This window comes from Marmota marmota, unplaced genomic scaffold (assembly GCF_001458135.2).
Source record: "Marmota marmota marmota unplaced genomic scaffold, marMar, whole genome shotgun sequence".
Classification (NCBI taxonomy): Eukaryota; Metazoa; Chordata; class Mammalia; order Rodentia; family Sciuridae; genus Marmota; species Marmota marmota.
The window spans coordinates 535,728-556,805 of record NW_025999999.1 but is presented as its reverse complement, the minus strand read 5'-3'; the positions used below and the strand labels follow the sequence as shown (position 1 = coordinate 556,805).

Below are 21,078 nucleotides of genomic sequence, written 5' to 3'. Positions count from 1 at the left end.
CCCCCACACACACACACAAAAGGGACTGGGGATGTAGCTCAGCTTAATGCTCAGTACAATAACAACAACAAAAAATTCTGCCCAACATAAAAGAACCTCCTAACACCACCTCATCCAAGCTAGGGAAACCATCATCATGCTTGGGGTGAAAAGGCCAATTATGATGCCTTTGTTGATCCTAAATTTTATTCCAGAATCTGTAAATTAGGAGAGAGAAAACCCATACCATATTTCAAACTTAACCAAAACCTTGGGCCTTTTTAAGGTGACAAGAGATTAGGTAAATAAAGGTGAAAACAAAACATAAAGAGTGCAATACTTTTAAGGACTTTTCAAGCATTTAATCATTCCGGTATATACAGGAGTACCTTAGTAAACTTCATTTTGGCAGTTATTAGCACAATTTTGTTTGTTTACTCTAATTTGAAGCCTGACATAATAAACAAAACTGAGATAAAGACAGAATGAATAAAATTTTAAATTTCATATTCAACTGTATGCATGTAATCAAACAACAGGGCTTCAGTATCTCCTAACTACAACTTATTTATTTCTAAGTCTCTATTTCTGATAATAGGAAAAAGTTTCCCTCAAAATTCTAGACTAACGTCAGGAAACTTAAATGCTTTGAATTCTTTCTGTCTTCTTTAATTAATTTAAGCTCCTCTTTTGTGGTTAATACATCTCCCATGTTCCAGAAGCAAAGGACCAGAATTGTTATGAGTTCATCTCTTAATCTTCAAAGTATACAAATTAACTTTTTTGAAAGCCATTTTATTCATACATAGCATATGCATAATTTATCAATTCTGAATAAAGAACACACATGCAACTAGAAAGGTAGTTTTATTCACTACCTTTCAAGGTGACAACAAATTAGATAGATGAAGGTGAAAACAAAACATGCAAGGGTATAAGATTTTAAGGGACTTTTTGAAAATAAATTCTGAAAACAGTCCAGCCTCTCCACAATTTAACAATGAGTTAGAAAGTACTTTATTTTTGTAGGACTTATCCAAATTTTACACCAAGAGCATAACCAATTAACTTGTTTTCAAATATTATAATACTACAAACACTAATAACATTAGTAACCAGAAAAATTAAACTCTAACATTTTCAAACTGTTATATATTTAACCACTACTCACAAAGCACATATATGCTAGTCTTTCTATGTTATTATTCTTAAAAGTTTAAAAATTTCAAAATCAAAGGCTTAACTGAGAAGAATGACCTATTCTATTTTTGGACAATCTAAAGTACCCAGATTAAGAAATCAGTATTTTAAAACTTTTTATCCTTGCTTGGCAAGTTGTGTGAAAGTGATGTAACAACTTAACTAAAACTTATCTAACTCAGAATGGCATATGTGCTGAAAAACTTGCACTGTCATCTAAGTACTACAATCTTGTTTTCATATGAAGGATACCAATATAAAAATAGTGTCTAACCCAAAAGAAATAATATTCACTTTCTACTGAAAGAATGTCAGTTTGACATGAATAGGATATACTCAATCTACGATATAACTGTATTATATATAACATGGCTCATTTGAAATTATTTTCACTTGCAGTTTGAAGGTCAGATAGCAAACTATCTGTATTCCAACTTTCTCTATTACAAAAACCAAAACCCAGGCCAACTGAACTAAAATATAACTGAAGTACTATTTATAATTAATAGATGCAATTTTTATCATGGCTCACCAACTGGTTCAAAAGGCCACAAGTAGGAATTTCATACCTGCAAGAGAACACATGTGATAATACTCAAAAAATAATACCATAAATGTTGTGATTTGGGAATTGATCATCAAGTTAAATGCCAAGCTGGGGCTGTGGCTCAGCGGTAGAGCACTTGTCTTGCAAGTGTGAGGCCCTGGGTTTGATCCTCAGCACCACATAAAAATAAATAAACAAATAAAGATTTTGTGTCCATCTACAACTAAAGGAATATTTTTTAAAAATACATATAAAAAAAGTATAACTAACTTTCACTTAGAAATTTTATGTATCTTTGAAAAGTTATGTAAAACACATAGTTAAATTTTATATAAAAGTATATTAATTATTATGTATATGGTGATAATTTGTTCTTGAAATAAACTGGAAAAAATTATATATGATAAATACAATATATGTAAAAATATACATATTTGAAAATAATTATATAATGTTTTTCATATAAAATATGAATTTTAAAAGGTCTAAAAATGTGACAAGAAACTGAAATGATATATTATCCTTTAATGTTTTATATTTTATAAAGAAAAAATAAAGTGTTATGTCATTAGTAATTAATAGAGAAAAGTTATATAAATCAAAGCTTACTTTCCTATTTACTTAGTGAATAATCTTACAAAGGTTTTTCCATTAAAATTTTAGAAAAAGAATTATGGCCCAATAACTTCATTATACTCATACTTCAGAATATAGCAAATTCTTTCCGAACACTTGCTTTAAAAATTATTATACAATGAGGGGTTGAAATTGTAGCTCAGTGGTAGAGCTCTTGCCTTGCAAGTGTGAGGCACTGGATTCGATCCTAGAACAACATAAAAACAAATAAAGGCATTGAGCCCATATACAACTAAAAACATTTTTTAAATTATTATACAATGAAATAATATTACCACTTTAATATCCTAATAAATCTTACTGCTTTGCCACTCAAAAAGCAAGTGAGGCACCTAGAAAATTCAAAGGGATTTATTTTGATCTTAATACTTTTAGCACTTCTTCATTTTTTTCAAGCAGTTTTACACCTGAATTGCTGGCTACCTTTTCATTTTCTACAGTCTTAATAGACAAAGACCCTATCTTAAAATATGACAGATTAACATTCTTCATGACTTCACCGGTAATATGTTCCTTTTTAATTTCAGATTCTAAACACAAAATAAACTTGAAAGGAGTACATGATAAAGAATCTTAAAGTTTTATATTTATAATATTTTACAGAATTCAAAGATCAAAGTTGAGAAAAAATGTTTTTAAGTTGGAACAGAGACAAAGTTGCAAATTTACCATTGCTATAAAGAAAAAACATGCCCATTTTGAAAATGGCAATTGCAGGGAAGAAGACAAATATATATTATGAGGGTGGAAAGGGGTAAGAGGAACAATGATCTGACTATCCATCGTGCCTCCAAGACAACACACAGAAATATGAAAAAGGCACCAAAAATATAGACTAGCACCTACACACAAAAGGAAAGCTCAAAAATTGAAATAAACGGTTAGAAGAAATTATCATCTAAAAGGTCCAGAGAAGGGACTGTAGCGAATGGCAACCACATTTCAATTCCACTTCTTCTTCTCATACAGATAACTGGTGTTCTTTACCTGACTACTCATCAATTTTTTATATAATATAGATAAAAGAGAGAAATGTAAGGCCATCGTTTTCCAAAAAGAAAACAACAGATTAAAGGAAAACAGAATATCACCGAAGACAGTTACTCAATCAGTACATGACCTAGGGACCCAAATTAAGAAAATGCTGCAGTGTGTTAATTTATATAGATATAAAAATATTTTTACATGCATATTTAAGATAAATGGACAGAGTCAAGAATACCTTTACAAACTTTCAGTAGTAAGAATACTGTTTGGCCTCTAGAGGGCGAACCTGGTCTTCTGGAAAAACACCAGTTCCCTTCAGACTTCAAAATAAAAAAGAGGAGGTAAAACTTAAAGTGTCACAATAGCAGAGGTTCCCAATCTTTATTGGTTAACAATTCTCTTAGTATCTCAGTAATTTTTTTCCCATGCTGGGATGGAACCCATGACCTCATGCACACTAGTTAAGCCCTGTACTTGGGCTACATTCCCCAGCCCTCAGCAAATTTTTTTATAGCACCTGCTAAGTCAAAACAAAGAAATAATGGTTCTGTTTAATATGTAGTTATCTCCAACTTATTTAATAAGAATTAATATCTTATCACTAAGTAAATATTAAAGTACTACACTTAAGTTGAAGCTTTATTTCATTCTTAAATAACCAGAATAAATTACTAATTGATCTTGTATGCCTATCATATACAATATACTTTCTCAAACTCTGAAATCAGATTATACAACATCACCCCCATTTTCTGTCACATACTAATTTTTGTACAATATTTGCTTTTTATCACAGCAACCTAAGGAAAACCAGTCACAAAGTTATGATGTCACAAAAAAGTATGCAGTGCCATTTAATGTTGAAACTATGTACTTCTTCAGGTTACCAGTATTCACCATATCTGACAGATGTGGAGTAATAGTGAGCTTACCATAAAAAGTTTAAATACTGCATGATTCCCCTGTGTGTAAACTGCTGCACACCAGGGTACCTAGCACACAGTCTGGGAACACTCTAGTTTTACATTCAGCTGCTACATAAGCTTTTCTCTATTTCAATTAGTTGTAAATAAAATTAACTACTATGTTTTTAAGCAATGTTACAAAAAATACTTTTCTATATTACTTGGGAAACTATTTTTTTTTCTTTTGAGCAATAAAAGGAACACTTAAATCCTTAGAGGAAGATTTTTTTTCCAATTTGAATGATTATTGCCTTAATGTGATTATGTTTACAGGTGTTGGCTATGTTAAATTTTGCAATTCAGGAGAAAAACAGGATATTTATTATGTATCTTTTTCTAGGCAATAACTTCTATGAACTTTAAAACACTGCACACTGATCCAGTTTCACTGATCCAGTACTGAGAAACACAAGTTCAGGAGTCAAATAAGATCTGAAAATCTCAGGAACTCAAAAATGTGGATATTAATATGGTTATTAGAAGAACTGGTTTCTAAATTACTAGAAACAGACTGTGGCAACTCTTCTCAAAAGGTCCCTTGTTTAGATAGAACACTGGAAAAACAATTGAGTTCATCTGCATAATCTACTCAACTTATGCTATAATATCAGTTCACAACTAGCAATATTTAAAAAATCTGTCCGACTGGCAAATGTTATCAAGTACAACTGGAAATCAAAGTATCTGGTAAGAGTGATTGGCTGTTTTTTTTCTTAAGCTATCCAAAGAATAATTGGGAAAGAAAATCAATGTTCTGCTACTTTAAAGAATTATCTCAACCATAAAATATAATCAAAATATTGTGGCCTTTTTTAAAAAAAAATTAAGATTACTGTAAGTATCTATGATCCTAAAAATTTTTATCTAGAAAAATGAAACTGAATATGGTCATTAACAAAAAGAATGCTTTAAAAATTATAGTAAACTACATAGCCATATTAGTACTTACCTGCTGAATGATTCTGGAAGTTTTCTGAAGATTTTCTCTGGGAGGGACTTTACCAAATAATTTCCAACCAGGAGCACTATGGACAACTGATTTGAGTTCCTTTGTTCTTTTTGGGAAAAGGTTTCTGAAAAAGAGAAAAGTTACACAAATTGTGTATTTTGTAACCAGGGAAATTTTAAATAGTAATTTTAAAATGATGTTTATTTCCAAAGAAAATAAAAAATAATTTTAAATAAAATTATCTCTATTATTTATACTGCTATTTCTTAACCAAACAAGACTCAATTAGGAATACTGGGTTTTCAAAGACCGAATGTTTTCTCTCTGATGCTAATCGGTAATTCGTAATTTTGGGGTGGCGGGTGAGAGGGAAAGAATAAAGGAACTTTGGATTGTGCAGAGGGAAGTGAAGGGAGAAGAGGGGAGAGAGTGTGGAATGGGAAAGATGGTGGAATGAGATGAACATTATCATTCTATATACATATATGATTACACTACTGGTGTGCCTCTACACCATGTTCAGCCAGAGGAGGGAGACGTTGTGCCTCATTTGTGTACAATATGTCAAAATGCATTCTACTATCATATATTACTAATTAGAATAAATTAAAAAATAAAAAAGAATACTGGGTTTTCATAAAGAAAAATGAAATTATATAATTTGTAGAAAAATGGATAGAATTGGGAACATTAGGTTAAGCCAAAAAAGCCAAACTCAAATTCAAGGGTCAGATACTTTCTCTCATAGGTGGAAGCTAGAGAAGAAAAAGAAAAAGAAAACTGTGGGCTGGGAAGGTGGATCTCACGAAAATCAAAGGATATCAGAAGAGGAAAGGGACCTGGGGGAGGGATGAGGGAAGGTAAAGAGGAAACCCTGAGGAATAATACTGGCCAAGTTAGACTATTAAATTGTGTGCATTTACAAATATGTAACAACAAATCTCACCATTATGTATAATTCTAATGCACCAATAAAAATATAAAAAAGAACACCTGGCTTATATTAGAGATATTAGAAGAATCATTAACAAAGATATTAAAGAGATAAACAATTAGGAGAAAAATGACAGTTGTAAATATTTGCTTTGAATTGATAATTCATATACTTGACAATAAAGCCAAAATTTGGGAACAAAAAAAATGTTTAAGAGAACCTATATAAAAGGGTTAAAGGATTAGATAATTTAATATTTTAAAATACTGTTTACTTTCAGTAATACTTTATGATTTGAAATAAAAATGCATCTACTGGGACTGGGGTTGTAGCCCAGCAGTAGAGCGGCTCGTCTAGCACGTGTAAGGCCCTGAGTTCAATCCTCAGTACCACATAAAAATAAATAAATAAAATAAATAAAGACATTGTGTCCAACTATACCTAAAAAATAAATATTTTTTAAAAATGCATCACTGATTCCCCCACTGCTATATGTATATATGTGTCCTAGGATAGCTACATAAGTGAAAGCTTACAGCAGGAGTTAATATACAACCAAGGAAGAAAGTATCTCTCACTGAAAAATCTAAATTAAAAACAAAATAAACAAATAAAAAAAATCTTGTATAAGAATCAAGGATTTTACCTATAATATCAAACTCTAACCAACCAAAGTAAACACCTATCTGTGTATATAAACTATTTACCCATTAAAACAGTACAACAAGGGCATCATGGACCAATTAGAAAAGGTACTGATGATTCCAATTAAATTATCAACCCTTTGTATAAACTACGATAAAAATGAACATTAAGGGGGCTGGGGGGATGTGGCTCAAGCGGTAGCGCGCTCGCCTGGCATGTGTGCGGCCTGGGTTCGAACCACACACAAACAAAGATGTTGTGTCCGCCGATAACTAAAAAATAAATATTAAAAAAAAATGAACATTAAGAAAAATTTAAATTCACATATAGTTACAAATAATTCCCAAATAACTAGGTTTAGCTACATTCAAAATACCATATATCTTAAAAGTATAGTGATAATAAGAAAATTTGTTTTTCTTTTTAAAAATTTTGTTCTTTTTATATATACATGACAGTAGAGTATATTTTGACATATTATACATACATGGAGTATAAAGTATTCTAATTAGGATTCCATTCTTGCAGTTAGGATATATGTTTTTTTTAAATGTTTATTTAGTTGTAGATAAACACACAGTCTCTGTTTAATTTTATGTGGTGCTGAAGATTGAACCCAGTGCCTCACACATACAAGGTAAGCACTTTACCACTGGGTTACAGCGTAAGCCCCAGGATATATGTTTTTAATACATAATGTTAAGAAGACCCTCCAAAGAAAAATCAATAAAAAAAGAAAAGAAAAAAAATAAAAATAAAAAAAAAAAGAAAAGAAAATTCTCATTTCCTTTGGTATACAAAAGAAAAGAATAGATGACATCAAAAAGTAATTTCTACTTAAAATACTCTGGAGATTTCATCTCAGAGACCATATATAGTGACTTCATCATCTACTTCGTAAGAACTCTAGGTTGGAGGTTTTTGACAATGAGTATACTGAGGACCAAGAATACTTACAAGAAACAATTTCAAGCTATGATGCATGGTCTATTAATTTAAACAATGTCTGATGTGTATTTGCAACTTATCAATTCATTGCCTCTTAACTCCATATTCATCCTTCAATATATGCTCTGTGGGAATAAAATTCTTTTAAACCTTTCCTTTAAAAAGAAACATGAAACTATTTGGCTTTCTAAGCAGAGGGCACCTTACACCTCTCCTGTAGTTTACAGCTGCTGCAGAGGGTCAGTGGTATGGGTATGAGAACATTCAGTGGAATTCTGCTCAGCCTCAGGTCCAGACAGTGTAAGCCCTCAGCAAGCATGCAGTCTGGGGTTGGCTTTCTTACCACCCTCTTGACATGAAAACTGACTCTACCAAAGGCTTTCTATGGGCATCAATATGCCAATTCCCTCCACAGGCCCCACATAGCCTATGTCCTACCCCTCAATAGTCTCACCAAACCACACTTCCTCTACAAGTCCTAACATGACTTGCTTGCCTAGAAGGCCTCCCATCCATTCACATTAAAAAACGCAGGAAAAAAATCTGTGTTGCCATGGTTTATGTAAAGAATTATTAGATATGCCAACAAAAACATGATCCATTAAAGAAAAATTTATGAAGTTAGCTTAATCAAAGTAAAAACATTTGCATTTTAAAAGATATCACTGAGGCTAGATATCAGAATAGGAACTGCGCTAGAAAGAATAACTGGAAGGGCTGGAGTTGTGGCTCAATGGTAGAGCACTTGTCTAGCACATGTGAGGCACTAGGTTCAATTCTCAGCACTGCATATAAAGAAATGAATAAAATAAAGGTCCACCAACATCTAAAAAAAATTTTTTTTAAAAATAGCTGGAATCAACTACTTCAGATCTCTAGAACCTGATCAGACACTTTTTACAACTAGGGGCATGCCTGGTTAAGGGAAGAGCTCTTGATCTTTCCTAAGTGAAAGGCATATACAAGCCAACATATTTCCCCCTTCTTCAGACTCCCATCTCTTGAGGCAATGGGGATAATCCATGTTCCTGGAGTGGCTAACTAGTACCGAGTGACAGTGGGGTAATGATCTTCAAAAATCTCTCTCTGTGTGTGTGTGTGTGTGTGTGTGTGTGTGTTTAGTTGTAGTTGGACAGAATATCTTTATATTATTTATTTATTTTTATGTGATGCTGAGGCTCGAACCCAGGGCCTTGCAGGTGCTAAGCAAATGCTCTACTGCTGAGCCATAACCCCAGCGCCTGGGGTTGTGTATTTTGACTGGTCTGGAAGTGCCCAAAGGGAGTGGCATAGACATATCAGTTTCAGTCCTTTCCACAGCATCAACTTTCACTATTGGTATCTATCAAAACACCAAGAGAGTTAGATCCCTTTTTGGCCCATTTTTTGGAACAGATATTTAAGGAAATCTTTGTCAGGCCATTATTGGATCACAGAAATAATAGAATATTTGTTTGTTTGTGTTTTAGAATAAGTATGTCACATGCATTTGAGAAAAAATGTACTGAAGTATTATTTCAATTTACTACAGTATTTCATTAGTAAAGACACTAAAGGAATCAGGATACTTCTATATCGAGAGAATTGATCAACAATAGTGCCATTTTCCTGGATTTCAAAGCAAATTTGGCATTAATAAGGCTATTGTCTCAAGGAGAAGTAGAAATCGGTGCCTGTTTGTCCTTGAATATCTCTGCTCTGCTTTCCTATGTTTTTGAAAGCCCATTTCTCCACAAAACTTAAGCTTCTTTTATCACCAATGGAAAGGAGCCAATTTTTCCTCTTCTCACCTAAGACCCCAGGTCAACCTCCTTCTAAGACTCTGTCACCAGAATCAAGTGTAATTGGACCTCAGATTTAATCAACCATGGATTCAAAACATCTGAAAAACATTGTATGGAACATGTACTATTTCCACAGCATTTACATTGTATTTGGTGTCATTAGTAACCCAGAGATGATTTAAAGTATACGGGAGGATTCAAATGGAAATTTTTGGCCTCATAGAACAAGGATCACACACTTTGCAAAAATAGTTTGGAAAAGTCATAGATGGATCCAGCCCTCCACAAGCAAATCTGCAATCACTGAGGAATGGGAAAAATGACTTACACATTATACTACCCAGAATGTCCAATCTCAATTTTAAAAAAATTACAAAACATACAAAGAAACAAGAATCATAAACCACTTGCAGGACAAAAATCATCTCTAAGAAAGTATAGACAATGAAATTACTATTCAGAGATGTTAAATTTTAAAAAATGTTCTCTAGGAGCTAATGGAAAGCATGGGTGAAGAACTAAAGGAAATTGAGAGAAAACAACATATGAATCAAATGAGAACTTTAATAAAAGACATAGAAATTATAAAAAGGAGCCAAACAAGTTTTTGGACTCAAAGGACAATTTCAAGAGAATAAAGAGACAATCCATACAATAAGAAAAAATAGTTACAAACCATATCTGATATGACTGCAGTATCCAGGCACTAAAGAGTACCTATAACTCAATAAAAATAAATAAAAAGTAAGGAAACAACCCAGTTAAAAATGGGAAAAAATTCTGAATACCACATTTCTTCAAAGAAGGGCTACAAATAGTCATTAAACACACAAGACTCAACTTCACTTGTCATTAAGAAAATACAAATCAAAAACACAATTAGATACTACTTCACAATGACTAGAATGGCTGTTATTTAAAACACACACACACACACTCACACACACACAAATAATTGTGAAGACGGGGAGAAATTAGAATCCTGATGGACACAGAAACAACTTGAGCATCCATCAACAGAATAATAGACAAAGCAAAGAGTGGAATAGATACATATGGAATGAATTATATTCCCTCAAAATTCCTATGTTGAAGCTCTAATGACTAGACTGTTAGACTGTGACTGTATTTGGTACAGGGATTTTAAAGAAGTAATTGAGTTAAATGAGATCACACTGGTGTGCCCTAAGCCAATACCTCTCATGTTCTTGTAAGAGGAGAGATATCAGGGACATATACATGGAGAAAAAGTCATGTGAGGACACAGCAAGCCAAGGAGAGAGACTTTCAGAGGATAATACCAACAACACCTTGATTTTAGATCTCTAACCTCCAAAACTATGAGAAAATAAATATCTGTTTTTTTAAGCAACCCTATGGTAGCCATAGAGAATTAATAAAACATACAATGGCTCATTATTCAACTACAAAAAGGAACAAAGTTCTGATATATACCAATATGGGTGAACCTTAAAAACACTGCTGCTGGGTGTGATGGCACATCTATAATCCCACTGACTTGGGAGGATGAGCAGGAGGATCACAAGTTCTAGACAAGCCTCTGAAATTTGGCAAAACTTTGTCTCAAAATAAAAAATAAAAAGGGCGAGGATATAGCTCTGTGGTAAAGCGCCCCTGGGTTCAATCCCCAGTACCAAAACCAAAAACCAAACAGAACAGTAACAAAAACATTGTACTAAGTCAAATGAGCCATATAGAAAGGAATTAGTATTTTGTAACTCTATTTATGTGAAATATCTAGAATAGGCAATTTATACAAACAGGAAGTATAATATATGTCACCAGGAGCTGGAAAAAAAAATAAGAAGTTAGTGCTTAATGAGTAAAGAGTTTCCCTGTGGGATGATAGAATTCTGCAAGTAAATAATGGTGATGGTGTACAACATTGTGAATTACTTAATGTCATTGAATTGCAAAACTGTATATTTCAGAATGACTAAAGTAGCCAAGTTTTATGCTGTACTTATTTTACCACAATACCATATATTCCTTTTTTTAAATTGTCATCATTTTGAAACAGGGTCTAGCTGTGTTGCTCAAATTATCTCCAATTCTTGGGCTCAGACAGTCCTCCTGCCTCAGTTTCCTAAGTAGTTGGGATTACAGGTGCATGCCGCCATACCCAGCTACCACAATTTATAAAATATGATAAGAAATTCAAAGATAAGCCAAATATTGAAAGAAAATACTTGCATCACAAAAATAAGTAAATACTGCCAACTCAACAATATAAAGAACTCTTACAGCTTCATAAAAGAGCTATTGGGGGAGGCCCGTTTGCACCGGTCCTGTCGGCCACGTCCTGCGGGGTGGCGGGTGCGCTGCGGCCTCTGGTGCAGGCCGCAGCGTGCCCGCCACCCCGGAGCCGCCTGTGCTGGACGTGAAGCGACCCTTCCTGTGCCGGGAGTCGCTGAGTGGCCAGGCCGTGGACCGGCCTTTGGTCGCCTGCGTGGGCCTCAATGGTGAGCCGGGTTGAAGGGTCTCTCCTTTCTCGCTCCCTCCGGCCCTAGTCCCGGGGAGCAGCCGAGGAGGGCGGGGGCGTGTAGAAATGTAGAGCGGAGTCCTATTCGGGAGGATCGGGTTTCCGGGTAGGGGCGACCTTGGGCAGGACAGGACGCTGCACCTCTCCGGGCCTCCATTGTCCTCGCGTGGGCACGCCGCTAAGGTGGGCGGTCTTAAGTGATGCTGCAGCCCTATGTGGGAGTCTTTCCCTTGACTCGGATCTGGGCTCTCTTGGGCAGACTAATCTTTAACTTGTTGGTTAAGTTCCCAACTCCGGCGTCCTCCTACTTCCAACAAAGTCTGACAGAGGATATTGTTGCTTACAGGTAGTTTGACCTTGGGCAAATTTCTAAATGTTTTCTTTTCCTATGAAATGGATTCATGCTTCTACCAGTTTCATTAGGGATGTCGTGAGGCATACATGATCTGTAGAAAGCTATTGGACATTAAATAAATGTTAAAAAAAATTAAGAACTTTATTCCTTCAGTGTCTTTCCTCATGAACAACACCCCTTATTAATCCCCCCCTCCAAAAAAACCCCATCTCAATTTAAATAACAACACAGCTCCAAGATCAGTTTCAGTATGAGTACCAGCAATCTTTTTCGGGCACTTATCTAAAGGTTTTCACAACATAATTTAATCCTCAAGAAGAAAAGTTTGAGGTTGATGGTATTCCCGTTTTACAGATGAGAAAACAGACTACAGGAAGTAAAATGACCTGCACGAGGATGGACATTGTGCATGAGATAGAGCATGGATTTGACAAGACTGATTGTGTTAGCCATAAGCTCTTTCCAGGATTGTTTTTGGTATCCTCTGTCAACAGATCTCAGTTTAGTCTTCTGTTCCCTGTCTTTCATTTAACTAATGCCCTGTATTGGAGATTGTGAAATGGCACCATTTAGGCAGTACGACTGCAAGCTGATTGCTTAGTATTAAAAAACTGGGAAAACTCTTGATATTTCTTGAAGTACTATAGGGTGGCAACACTGGATTCTATAGTTTCTACACAGGTAAAGTCTAGTGTGCTGTGTATTGGCTGCTCCCATAATTGTCCACTCCAGTTCTCACTAGGCTTGCTTGTTCTATTGTGTTACTTGCTTGGTCCCATTGACAGTTGAGTTATTGGTCTTTGTGCTGCACGATAATCAAGTTGCCCCAAGGGGAAACTTAGTCTTCATTATTCACTCTATTCTTTTTACTTTTTAATTTTCTTTCTTGAGAGGAGGTCTCACTATGTTTGCCCAGGCCCAGCTAACTTTTTGGTTCAAGTGATTCCCCATCTTAAGCCTCCCAAGTAGCACTGCTTCTCTATATTTCTAATGATCCTTCCACTCACTTTTCCTTATGTGCAGGTCTTACCCATCCTTTCAATCACAATTTTGGATCAGGGCAATACAATTTTATATTTGCTCATTCCTTTATGTCTTTATAGCGTATAACATTTCCCATTCTGTATTGTATTCATTGGTTATTCCTCTGACCTTGAACTTAAAGGAATAGAGTGTCTACATTTTTCTTTCCTACAGTCTGAGATTTCGTAAAGTTGATGCAAAGTATTTGTGAGTGAATGTTGAGGAGCACTAGTGGTTTTGGAGAAACTGTCCAGGGTAGGAATGAAGTACCCTGGCCCATTCCAAGTTTATTTTTGTTCTTATACATTACCTCGTGTACCTGTTTTTAATGTAGAGATATGAACTTGGTTCCTTTATCTTTTAGGTATGAAACATTCTTTACTGTCCTTGGCTTTGCCAGGGGAAAGTAATTCATGCTTGATTCCAAATTGCTGGTCTGTACTGTCAGGTTAGCAATAGGTAAAATACTACATGACTGTAAGTCACTTTGGTTCCGCGAAGTCATAGGTATGAATCTCAAGTTGTTGGAGGTGATAAACAAGAAGAGAAAACTTCAATAGCAAAGGTGAAAAGCATCTTTGTCAAATGGCTAAAGAGTTTCTTCTAGAATTTTTTTTTAAAACTAGGCAAAAAAATGTAGAACCATAAGAAAAAAAAAATCTCTTCTATCATCATGCCTTCAGCTTGTAGCTTAAGTTCACCTTAAAGTGTCCTATTTAGATAGTTTCTAGAAAGACAGTGACAGTATGGGAGGAATTGATCAGGAGCAGATCTTTGAATTGGGGAGGAAGTTTACTCCAGGGTAGCATCTCTTGCATATCAGAGGTCACTTTAAAACTAAAACTTAAAAAATATTTATTAAAATGCCTTCAATTTTTTTCTGTTTCTAGGTGATATTTCCATAAATATCTGATCTTGTTTTAGGTTAGAACTAATTGCAACATCTTTGCTTCTCAAAGTCAGACATTATACAACCCTTGTAAATTATTGAGAGAATGATTTTGGCAACCTGGCAGTTTAATTTCCTAAAGAGTTCTTGACCATGTAACCCAATAAAGTACTTGCTAGGTAGAGAGAGGTAGACAACTGAATTTCTTTTGCCATCAAGTCTTTGAGAATGAGAATGACAGTCATTCTGTGTAGTGTTCTTAGACATTACCTTGTATACTCTTTAAAAGAGTTAACAGTTGTGGATACTGTTTTTAATGTAGAGGTATGACCTTGGTTTCTTTATCTTAGATATGAAACATTCTTTACTGTCCCAGGTTTTGCCAGGGAAAAACAATTCATGCTTGATTCCAAATTGCCAGTCTGTACTGTCAGGTTAGCAGTAGGTAAAATAGTACATTGTAAGTCACTTTGATGCCACGAAGTCATAAATATGAATCTCAGGTAGTCACTATCTATGTCCTGATCCCCACAAAAAAAATGGGCTAGTCAGAAAAGTATATAGAGTGATTTTGATAGGTTTCATTATTTATGAATATTTGTGTCTTCTATAAAGTTATTGATCTTGACAATCACATGAAAAACAGTTGAAATATTTTGTATTGTAATGTTTGACTGCTCAAAGAAATAGGATGAAAGCCTATGAATGAAATTGCAGTTTATTTTAATGAAATGTTTTTATAAGTACAGCTTTGAAATAACACGTTTTCTAAAAGTTAACAATTTTTAGTGCCTCTTTTTCTAAAAAGGAAACCTAATGGCAGGTTTCCTAAAACTGATATGATTTACAAAGAGATTTGCTTTCCTGAAACATTTAAAAGTGATACCAGTAAATCCATTTTTTTTTGTCAGATGTTTACAAATGGTATGTGAGAGAGGACATGACTTTAAAAATCTTTTTTATTATACAAATTACTTGTTCCCAAAATACTATGAAGGCAGTAATTATTTGTTTATTTACACTCATTTGACACACACGGTAGCCTACAGTAGAAGCATCTCACTAAAGGGGCCCACGGCAGTAAAAAAGGGTAATGCCCTTTTACAGAAGATATAAAACTTCATTGAAGAGGGAAATATAGGAAAAATTTTCTCTTTTGTTGCTAAATGGAAATAGTTATTTTTGCAGGTTTTATTTTAAGAGCTGCCTGTTATGATAAGGATGTTCTTTTCTGCACATTAGAAGCTTTACTTGAAGATAATATTAGTTTATACCCTCAAGTCTAAAATAGAAATTCATAAATTTTCTGTAACTGAAGGGATACCAGCAGAACACAGAATATATATTGTTTTGTACTTACTTTTGAAGACTAGACTTTTGCCTTAATGAGATGAGCAGATCAGTTTAACCAGGTAGGTTAGATAAGTTTTGGGGTCTTTTCTAATCCAGAGAATATGAGAAGTATTTAGTTTGGTTGTACCAAATGTCTTAGCAATTGGATTTTTGGAAACTTTGAAGTATAGCTGTTAATTGTGCTATTTAACTTTCTAAACTTAATGCTATGATATATTAATCCCGAATGAGCCATGTTCCAACAACCTTCAAGGAGAAATTCAATTTACAAATATTGTGGTTCATACCAATATAATAGCTTGTAGTCAACTTCATTTCATTTCTGATATTTTATATGCTAGTACTGCCATTTCAACTACTCACCAGTCTCAACTGGTGAGTTTTGAGAATTTAAATTTTTGCCTATGAGTCTAAGGTCTGTTTCCTGATGTATACCCCTTTCAGTAATTAGTTACTTATCTAATTGTTTTTAACTTTCTGTTTGCCTTGTAGTACCTGCTTCTGTTCGTTATTCCCACACGGATGTCAAAGTGCCTGATTTCTCTGACTATCGTCGCTCCGAAGTGTTAGATAGCACAAAGTCTTCAAAAGAGAGCAGCGAGGCTAGAAAAGGTTTCTCCTATTTGGTGACTGCAACAGCTACTGTGGGTGTTGCATATGCCGCCAAGAATGTTGTCTCCCAGTTTGTTTCCAGCATGAGTGCTTCTGCTGATGTATTGGCCATGTCGAAAATTGAAATCAAGTTGTCCGATATTCCAGAAGGCAAGAACATGGCTTTCAAATGGAGAGGCAAACCCCTGTTTGTGCGCCACAGAACCCAGAAGGAGATTGACCAGGAAGCTGCTGTTGAAATGTCCCAGTTGCGGGACCCACAGCATGATTTGGATCGAGTAAAGAAACCTGAATGGGTTATCCTGATAGGTGTTTGTACTCATCTTGGTTGTGTACCCATTGCAAATGCAGGAGATTTTGGTGGTTATTACTGCCCTTGCCATGGGTCACACTATGATGCATCAGGCAGGATCAGGAAGGGGCCTGCGCCTCTCAACCTTGAAGTTCCCTCGTATGAGTTCACCAGTGATGATCTAGTGATTGTTGGTTAGAGACTTTGAACTAAAGTTCTAGGCTGCTTTCATTTTTCATGTCACCTCAGAAGAGTTGAGGGCAAGCCTCCTGTACTTCTAAGTTGGTTGATTTGAAATATTTAAGGATTGTTAATAATGTACTTGCAAATGTGAAGTAAATTGAATCTAATGTTGAGTACTTACAAGCATTCACTTAATAAAGCTACTGTTAAACATTGTTAAGCTCGGTCACAGACTTGAAAGGTGCAATGTCTTTGATAGCTAATTCTAATTAAAAATTACAGACTGGTGTACAAGATATTTGTGAAATCTATAATTGACTTTGTCTTTTACTTGTATAAACATTTATTTCCTCCTTTGTGTCAGGGACGCAGATTCTACAGTGCTCATTGTGAGGATGAGTTGAAACAAGCTGGTCATCTCTAGTCTTTTCCTTTTTTCACAGAATTCAGTAAGAGTGCTTCTGACTGTTTTCTCCCCTGCTGTATAATCTGTGTGGTAATTTTGAATGTAATCTATGAGAAAGAGTTCTGAGTGTTAGCAGCTCTGAGGGTTTTTTCCCCCAGGTCTGGCTAGGTGGTTTTATGCCTGCGTGACAAGCCAAAAATTTTTTTTGTCCCTTGTGGCAATAAGTAATTAGAATTATTAATTTTAAGGAACAGTAAAGGAATATTATTTGAGAGAAACTTTCCAAATGATAGTATTTCTGTTATTTCTTCCATCTGGCATTATTGATGTTTATGTCACTGATGCTCTTGTATCTACCCTATAGTGAGGCAGAAAGGAAGCATCTGACACTTGGTACTATCTTTGTGTGAAAATAATTGCTGGTTTTGTTTGTGTAGTTATTATATTCGAAGTGTTCATTCCAGTTGGATTTGAAGTCACTCAGCATGTGACTGAGGAAGTGGGGGCGGGCACACACAGAGCCTATCAGAATTAACATCCTATTTCTTTCTGCCTCTTACCTAAATACATGATTGGGTATAAATTGAAATTACACAAGTGCAGGAATAAGAGTGGGCTTTGCCCTTTTTAATAAGTTTATCTTGCCTTGGCTGTTTGGAGGTGGGTAAGTAATTATCAATTAGGTCTACCTTGGAATACATGTGCACTTGTAAAATAACAAACTAGATGTTAGTTTGTTATTTTACAAAGGAGCTGTTCATCTACCGGTTCAGTCTTTGCAGCTAAGTGTTGTATCAAAAAAGAAAATACCAACATTTCTATTATTCTAGAAGTAAAGTTAGTAAGTGTGGTAATTGGTGGGGGCACCTAAAAGTAATATTTTATATTCTAGTCTCCAGATAATGGAGAATGTTCCTGGTATTGGTGTTGTGGTGGTGACAGTAAGAATGTGAAATGTTCAGTTATTGAAGAAGACGGGTCCACCTGCTAAAATAATTGTTGCACAAGTGTTAACAGCACCCCTTTCTTATAGAGTAATACTGATACCTCAATACTACTACACCTCATTCCCTGAAGTGATATCTTGAAATAGCGCATATTTTCATTTTGAAGTGTCAAAACACTACTATGTTAGAATCTGTATGGTAATGAAAAACAAAAATAGAAAATTTTGCAGTCCCCAGATGTCGCATTACAGGTACCTCGAGCTGGAATTGCTATATTTGGTCTTTAATGATATTTTGAGTTTCATGGTAAGATACTGTTAAATCCCAGTAGCATTTACTTTTGAAAGAAGGCTTTGTTCTACAAATGGTAGGATGATTGAACTCACTTCATAGTACTTTGCTAAGTGGGTAGAACAGACATGTTAGCTTTTTCACTTATTTTACAGAAAAAAAATCCTAGACACTAGTAGAAAATGACCTAAAATAGATGTCTGACCAGTTGGTATCCTGACAAGAGCTTTTATAAGCATTGCTGCTTACTGGGAATAATTCTTGGGAAAATTTTAGGACCCAAGCTATTTTAGTGCGCTTTAAAAGAATGTTACAGGAAATTTGGCCTTTTGGAAAATTTGCATTGTTAGAGATAACATCATAGTTACTTCGGTCTTTCTGAACATACCTTTGTAAAATCTTTCAATTAATCTGAGTATATAAAGGAAAGGGCGTTTTGTCTTTACTTGGTATTTATGGCTTAAGACCACAATGCTTTTGTACACTGATCTTCCTTAACTGTGGGAACATTAATTACCTGAATGTCAATATCATTCTTCATTCTCCCAGTACTGTCTCATTTCTATATTTTTGTCATTTAAATTTTATGGCTTTTTATGTATTAACCAAAAATAAAAGTCCTTATTTTTCAGAATATCCTGGGCCCACTGCATCACACCCAGAGAAACTTATTTTATTATTACCTATTTGTTAATGACTCCTCTTTTTACTTTCCTGAAGTTCATATTCATGTTCAGCCCCCTACTGAATGGCTGCCCAGTAACCTACTTGGCAGGCCAAGACCTGCTAGTCTTTTTTGCCTCCTTTCCTAGTACCTCTTCTCCCTGGGCCTAAATTAATTCTCAAATCCTGTTAATTTTAATCTTATTATAACAGGCCCATTATCTTTTCTGTTGTGTGTAGCATTCTAATATTAGCTTTTTAAGACTGATTCCTAGTCATTAGGATACGTGTACTTTATGTATATGATCTCTTCTAATTCTCCAAAAAAATCCCATCAATGAAACGTTGCTATTCCTGTTTTATAGATGGAGAGTGAGGCCCAGGGAAATCTCTGTCTACAATTGACTGGTATATTGGTGAAGCTAAACTTAACCCACAGAATCTTGAGTTTAGAGCCTATAGGCCTGATTGCCACCTTATACTACCAGCGTTTATAATTGTCAGTTCGTGCTTGGTCTGCTATAAGATTCAAAACTGCTATTTCTTTTCTCTAATCTTGTCCCCTTACAATCTAGCCTCTACAAAGCTGCCTAGAAGTACAGAGGTTTAAGAGTGGGGGATTGGTTCTAGTGTTCAGTCCTGGCTCTGCCATTCATTCCTTAGATGTGTGTCCTGACATAAATTACTTAATCCCTGCTTTTGTTCCCACATTTATAAAACAATCCCCTCATAGTAGTTTTAGGAATTAATACATTAACTATGTCAAGGCATGACATTATTAAAACAACAACATAGAGCCTCTGTCCCCAATAGGATGTATTCATTTGGTTACTTACACTACACTAAGAGCTCACTTTCCTTGTTTGTCTCCTTACCACAATGCTGAGAGTGTTGCATAGTGTGGCAAATACTCAATTATTAGGTCCTGGATGGAAAAAAGTGAATTTGTAAGTGAATCTGTTCAAAAGGGACATTTTCCAGGGACTATTTTGTAAATACCAGTTATATTTTTTAAAGTATGTACTAATTGTGTATATTATTTTTCAGAACTTTATGCTAGAGGAGAGGGTTATTTTATTATGGATTGAAATTTGGATTTTGTTTTCAGAAGGGGAAAGTGAATTCAAGATCTTAAACATTATTTTACTTCAGTTATTTGTTTGCTTTATAATGAAGATTCTGCCTATGTAAGATTTCAATAGAGGCCTAAATTTTTTTTTTTTTTTGTAATACTTTATGCAATGGGCAGCATTTAATTACTTTTGTCATTTCATCTCATTTATTTTTCATCCTAAGATTTAGGAGGGGAATGTTTTAATTAGAGGAAAAAGTATTTTGGAACAGGTGAATTGATCAGCATTCTCTGAAATAGGAAGGATTGAGGATTATTTTCTTTTTCAGTACTCAGCACTACTTACTGGAGGTTAAGAATGTTCTCAGCACAGTACTGACAGGAATATAAGGTTAAGATGGTTTCTAGTTCAGATACTTAAAAGGAGACCTAAATACACCACAAAGGAAAGACTATTTAAGTACTTGCTTCTGTGAATGCTTATAAAATAGATTGTTATAGATCAGAAATCTCTGGTCTGCAGCACAATATTAAAATTAATTTTGTGAAGTGCTTCCACAGTATCTGTAATAACTCTGCTATAATGATCAACGTAAGACTGGTCTATCAGTGAGCTGAAAATCCCAAATTTAATAAACTGTACTTTATATTTTTTTTACCATTATTATCCTAAACTTGATTTGAGTGCAAAAGCTTGCGGTCATTGGGCTTTTGAATCCTTATCTGATTAGAATATTTGTAAAGAAATGAAAACATGTAATAGGGTTTTTTATACATGTTTAAAAGTGCAAACAAAAGCTTTGTTTCTTAATTGAAGTGGGGAAAAAGGTAGTGAATTTTACACAATTGTCCTTTTTAGGGAGGAGACAGTATTTGAAATTGCCATTTTCTTTTTTTAAAGAGAGAAATATATAT

General features: G+C 34.6%; 2 protein-coding genes across 8 annotated transcripts in view; one reads left to right on the top strand and one right to left on the bottom strand.

The window, feature by feature from the left end:
- LOC107149922 (TBC1 domain family member 12) overlaps positions 1-10,682 on the bottom strand; it is a 53,768-nt gene extending 43,086 nt beyond the window's left edge. For 2 of the 7 annotated variants that reach the window (XM_048807030.1, XM_048807027.1), the window contains exons 1-2: positions 10,247-10,680; positions 5,264-5,387 (exon numbers count right to left, since the gene is read on the bottom strand). The gene's annotated coding sequence lies outside the window, so the exon portion shown is untranslated. Of the gene's footprint in view, positions 1-1,711; positions 1,749-3,584; positions 3,670-5,263; positions 5,402-10,246 lie in introns of those variants that run through there. The other 5 variants (XM_048807029.1, XM_048807034.1, XM_048807031.1 and 2 more) reach the window with 4 other exon arrangements.
- LOC107149921 (cytochrome b-c1 complex subunit Rieske, mitochondrial-like) lies at positions 6,932-17,004 on the top strand. The gene is given in 4 exon segments (XM_015494836.2): positions 6,932-6,949; positions 11,842-11,937; positions 11,940-12,057; positions 16,190-17,004. Coding segments are annotated over 4 exon segments (843 nt in total). The 3' UTR covers positions 16,801-17,004.
- The last annotated feature ends 4,074 nt before the right edge of the window (positions 17,005-21,078 follow it).